Source organism: Lupinus angustifolius, chromosome LG12, assembly GCF_001865875.1.
Source record: "Lupinus angustifolius cultivar Tanjil chromosome LG12, LupAngTanjil_v1.0, whole genome shotgun sequence".
Taxonomy (NCBI): Eukaryota; Viridiplantae; Streptophyta; class Magnoliopsida; order Fabales; family Fabaceae; genus Lupinus; species Lupinus angustifolius.
Window position 1 is genome coordinate 12,880,391 of NC_032020.1, and position 6,000 is coordinate 12,886,390.

General features: G+C 30.6%; 1 protein-coding gene across 1 annotated transcript; it reads right to left on the bottom strand.

The window, feature by feature from the left end:
* LOC109361622 (putative clathrin assembly protein At4g40080) lies at nucleotides 2,807-5,484 on the bottom strand. The gene is made up of 2 exons (XM_019607132.1): nucleotides 4,879-5,484; nucleotides 2,807-3,266 (listed from the first exon to the last, which is right to left on the bottom strand). The coding sequence occupies exons 1-2, from the start codon at nucleotides 5,459-5,461 to the stop codon at nucleotides 2,869-2,871; spliced, it is 981 nt and encodes a 326-aa protein (XP_019462677.1). The 5' UTR covers nucleotides 5,462-5,484; the 3' UTR covers nucleotides 2,807-2,868.

Genomic DNA, 6,000 nt, shown 5'->3' on the forward strand with positions numbered 1-6,000 from the left:
TCAAACAAAATAGAATATAAATAGAATTAAATATTAATATTCCACAAATTTATTAGTTGTAGAGTATAATATAAATGAAATTAAATTGTCTTCAATGGTTATGACCTATGAAGCACGGATTCGCCAAATACCCTCGTGTGTCGGTGTCAGACACGTATCCGACACGGATACGCTCAGATTCGCAAAGGATACGTGTCCATAGAGTATCCAAAAATAAAAAAAATAAAAAAATAAAAATAAATATCAAGACACGTATCAGATTCGTTTTAAAAAAAATAGAATATATAAATTCGTTTTCAATAAAATATAGGACATATAGATTCATTTTTATGATAAGATAGATTTGTTTTTAATAAACACTCACTTATTTAAAGGTCACATCATACCAACATACTATCACACTACATTGACCCTCGAATAGCTGGTATTTTCCGATCCATAACGTCGTCGGCCGGTGCTTAGTGTTACTGCCTCTACCGCCATAGGTATGTTGTGAAGAGCAAACAAAAAAGGCTTACCTTTCTTACTTCTTAGTTTCTTTTCGCTTAGTATGTTTATAAAGAAAAGAGGATGTGTGAGTATTAATAGAGAAGATAAATAAAGAGCTTACCTTTATTTCTTAACAGAGAAGAGAAGAAAGAGGGCAAGAGAGAATATTTTGATTTACACTTATAATTTTATCATATTTTATGTATTTTTTATTAATTTATATGCGTATCCCTGAACGTATCGTATCCTACATTTTAGAAAAAATGCGTGTCGACGTATCGGATACGTATCGTATCCGATACATGTATCTGTAGCTGTGCTTCATAGGTTATGACTGATATGATGATCACATTTACTATGATTAATTGGATAAAATATACATGTTCAATAATTAAACATGTCAAATTATTTATGATGAGAATAAAAAAAATTAAAGATTATTTTTATTAATATAAGGTTAACATATTCAGATAGTGAAAAAATAAATTCGAATGAAAAATGACAAACACATAATAAAATTAAAGAACTATTCTTCTACACTCAGATAATGAATGTAACCTCTAATCGTTGTATTCTAGGATGTGAGGTTTCTCTTCTGCAAATTGCTGAAACAAAGAAATGACCAATTCATATTTCTTGCTTTAGAAAAATAACCACATAGGAAAAAATATTTTAACAAATATCACGTGAGAAAAAAATAATCAAATTCATTTGTTGTGCGAAGGAGAATAAAATTGAAGATTACAAAATAGAATATAAATGGAATTAAATATAAATATATTTGGCAAATTTATATTTACAATTATGCAAATTTATATCCATAATGAGCATTGTTTAAAATTAGTGAATCATAAATAATTTAATCAAAATATAAATCAAATCATTTAATTATCATAATCAAATGAAATTGCTTTAATATTTTGATTATTACATCCTATTACAAAGAAATTCAATCCAAAAATACAATAAAAAATTAAATAACAAAATTAATTGTGGAGGACAATTATTTAGTTTTTAGATAATAGAGTAAAATACATTCAAAGACAATCATGCCTAATAATTTCGGTTTCTAAAGTGTAACTACCAATTAATATTACTCAATTAATACATTTAAAAATATTAATGAGTAAGAATATGACCAATTCATATTTCCTGCTTTAGAAAAATAACCACGCAGGAAAAAATATTTTAACAAATATCATGTGAGAAAAAATAATCAAATTCATTTATTGTACAAAGGAGAATAAAATTGAAGATTTTAGTAGGATAGGGACACAAAGACATAACAATAACCTGTAGATATGCTTTAAGGGAGAGTCAAACTGTAAAGGAAGAGATAAGATGAGAGGATAAATAAAGTTTTGATTGAGAGATTTACACATGTCACAAAGGACTTGAGAGATTAACACATGTCATGAGGGACTTGAGAGATTAACATGTCATGAGAGACTTTTTTTGTTAAATAGGTGATAGATAGATAGATTGTGATATTATAGTAATCTTATTTAAGAAAAAAGATCTACAGATTTTGAGTTCAGTTTTAGTGATGAAATTAGGTGTCAAAACCATAAGAATCTTAAAAATACTAGAGATGAAGATGAATGAAGATTACGTGTCTCAAAAGTATGTTTCTAACTTTATTTCATTCCAATAAAAATTTGACATCGAGTTAAAAATGAACATAAATCTTTTATCCAATTTTTTTTTAGTAAACGTCACAATTTCATTGAATGATCTAGATAAGTTAAAGGAATCCGATCTTACACAAGTTGCATGTTATGGCTGGAAATTGGGATGAACTTCCACCAATGAATTATTATTATTATTATTGGTAACGTTAGGTCTTCTGATTGGTAACATGAGCCATGTGGTGCTGAAATATTAATTGCAATTTATATCAGTTTGCAGGCTGATCCGCGGACCATCAACCTACCATTCATAATGTGAGGTTCCCCACACCTCTGTTATTCTTTTTTATTTTTTATTAGTAGATAGCTCGTAAATATTCATAGATACATTATTTCAGTTTTAAATATCATGCTCCAAGAAACAGTTAAAAAGTAATATATATGATAAAATAAAAATCACCAAAATGGTTTACATGCGTCCAAGAAGGCCTTCAAAGTGGGAGGGAAATGGGAAATTGGCTGAACATGTTTATGAGTTAAACTCGTACATTCATGATTTATGTTGAAATAGGAAATAAACTGAACATATTTATGACATTTTTTTAAGCTAGAGTCTCTTCGAATTTGAGTGAAATGAATAATGAGGAGGTTAATAAAAAGTGTACACTATATTCAAAGTTCAAACTATATATACCAATATATGCAAAAGGAAAATAACAAGAAAAAGGGAGTTTTGTTGAATGTTACAAAATCACAATAACCTTCCTGAAGGAAAGTGAAATGAATCAGCAGAAATCAAAACTCGGCTACAAAACCTATCAGACTCACTCACTCTCTCTTTTCTCATCTCCTTGTGCACCTTGCCCTTTTCCTTATACACCCCAGTCCCAGTTTTGTCCTTCACTTCTCTCACTAAATCCCACAACCTCTGTCCTTGTGTCATTTCCAACATCATCATCCTCTCTTTGCACTCCTCCAACCTCTTTAAGCAACAAACTAGTTCCACTGCTTCTCCAAACTTCAAGAAATTCAATCTCTCTTTAAACTCACTTACTTGTATTGACACCTCTTTTTGAATCACAATCCAATCTTCATGCACTAAATTCACAATCTCATCCACCAACTTGTTCCCCTTCATAGATGAAGGATCTGCAGCATGGTTAAATTTTATTATTATCAAAATTAATAAAAACTGTACGTCCACTATTTAGATGGTTGAAATAAAATGAAATAGAGGGAGTAAGTTTTATTCTATGGTGTGCATTCAATTTAAACTAAGGAGAATAGTAAGGTATTTTATTCATAAGGAGGATCCATAGTTAAAAAATCTTATCTCCATCTACCAAACCAATTAAATTTCAATTGAGTTGGGACATAATAAGATATAAAAAAGTGGGACATGTGATCCCATTTTTTAATTCCATGTCATTCTTTATCACATTTACTTTGACATTATAATGAGTTTAAAATATGTGTACGGATAGTAATAAATTTTTTACACTGTCAGCATATCATCCACCATTAATCAATCAATTGTGGATGAGTTGCTGACAATATAAAAACACTTGCAATGTCAATATATACATATTAAATCCTATTATAATACTAACAAACTCAAATAAAGTTAATAGATGACTAAATTCTTCAAATATAATGTGAGGACTTTAATATTATGAAACAAATATGTTTAGAAAACTTATTTCAATAATATATAAGATTTGGGAATGATTAGTCTCTACGAAACCCAAAAATATATCTAAATACAATTACTCATTAAAATAATTTTAATTTGTAAATTATTATTTTTAGGGCAATGGGTTGGAAAAAGGTTTATAATGGTATATATATATAGACTTATTTTATTTAATAAGATTATTTCTCAATATAACTTTTAAATTTTACCATTCTTGAATTGTGATTAGTAAAATCAAGATAACTAATTTGATAAATAGTGCTGATTTAATTTGTGTTGATCGGAACAAGATTTGGGTTTGATGTAAGGGAGATGAGTGAATAATTCAAGCGGTAGGACATACATTATACACTAATTTGGCTGGTACAAAAATATGCCTCCCATGTCGTACCATAAGATTCCATAGATACTAAGCTTTTTTTTTTGCGTCTACTGCTTCAAGCTAATTTAGAAATCAGACAATATGGACAAAATATGTATTGTGTATGTATTATATCTATTTTTAAACAAATCAAACCTATCCAACTCTTTATAATAAATCATATCTCAAATCTTATCTCACTAGTATAAAAACTTATTATATCCAATTAAAAAATAAAAAATTCATTATTTTTTGTTTCTATTTTTGATTCAACATCATTTAACAACATTCCAATATTACATATTTGATATAAATGATGGATGATATTGATGCAATCTCTAGGACGGGAGTATCAGAGGAAAATTACACTATTTTATCCTATTAATTCCTCACTCAGCTTCCAATAAGATAGAAAAAACATTATGCCAACTTCATAGGATTGAACTTTACCATATCCTCTCCCCTAATCAAACTATATGTAACAACATCAGCAGTATGACAAACTATCATATATTCTCTTTTATCAGATCCATGAAACTGGCTCAATAATAATCCTCATAAACTCAGCCATTGAGTTCACACGGTAACGTGTAGGAATTAAATGCCATTCAAAGGGATATTCTCACTTAGCCACGATCAAAAGTTTAGTTTCAAGTAATTAGGTGAGAGATTATTCTGGAAAGAAAAAAGTTTTAACACAAACATACCTGGTCTTTTGCAAATCCATTCAACCAGTGTTACCAAAGAATCAAACTGAGTCAACAAATCAGCGTTCGTCAAACCCGAAACTACTTCTTCCCTATCACGCGAAGAGTTTCCGAGGAAAAACCCAAGAATCCTAGAAGTACAAAGGACCTGTTCAACATGTTGGGCAAACCATCGTACCCACGAAGAGAGTTCCCACGACACAGAATCACTATTGTGTCGAAAGTTGGAGAGGTTAAGGTAGTTTCTTCCGCCAGTTGAAGGGTACACTGAAAGCTGATCCTGGAGGATGAAGCTGCCACGGTTTATGATGTGGTGGACAGCGATAAGGCACTTGAGTGCCACGGCGGAGTTGTTGGTGCCTTGTAACCGGTTCATGAGGACTTCCACGACGGCAGAGGCAGTGACACGTGAGCCTTCTCCGGAGGAGAGGAGGGTGGAGATGTGCTTGTGGGTTGGAGGAGTGAAGGAGTCGTGGCTGGTGGCGCGTAAGAGGGAAAGAGTGGCGCGTTTGGAGAGTAACACTGCTTTGCTTTGAGATGCCTTGTCCTTTATTATGCCTAGTAGCTCTGTGAGTTTGGTCATGTTAAAATGTGATTGTTTGAGTTGAAAGATTGATATTAATTTGAAGTTTATGAGATACAATCTCACTACACACGCATGGAGTTTGAAATCTGGTACTACAAAGATAGCGATTAGATTAACCCTGGGGAGGATAAATGGAGTTGTCATATGACAAGAAACATTTTATGTCCCAAAATCATTGTATCTCTTTGTCTCTAGTTAATTATCATTTTTCAAATAATAGAAAATTATAATTTATGTTTTTACAAAAAAAATTAATTAAGTGACATTTACAGTTCAGGAATGAAATAGGTAATCTCTGTTCCATGTAGCAAATAGAATGAGATCCTCAATCTCATTTTCATATATCTAACCTATTACTACCAATAATATTTTATGGTGAATGAGGCATATTTTTCTTTTGATTTTGTTTTCTTCTTTTAAATGTTTATTTTTAATTTCCCATGGTCAACTTCAAAACATCTGATGACATCATGTACATATTGATAACTCATTGCATGCCTTTTTCAATGAATGTTTGATAGAAAAATAAGTTTTCC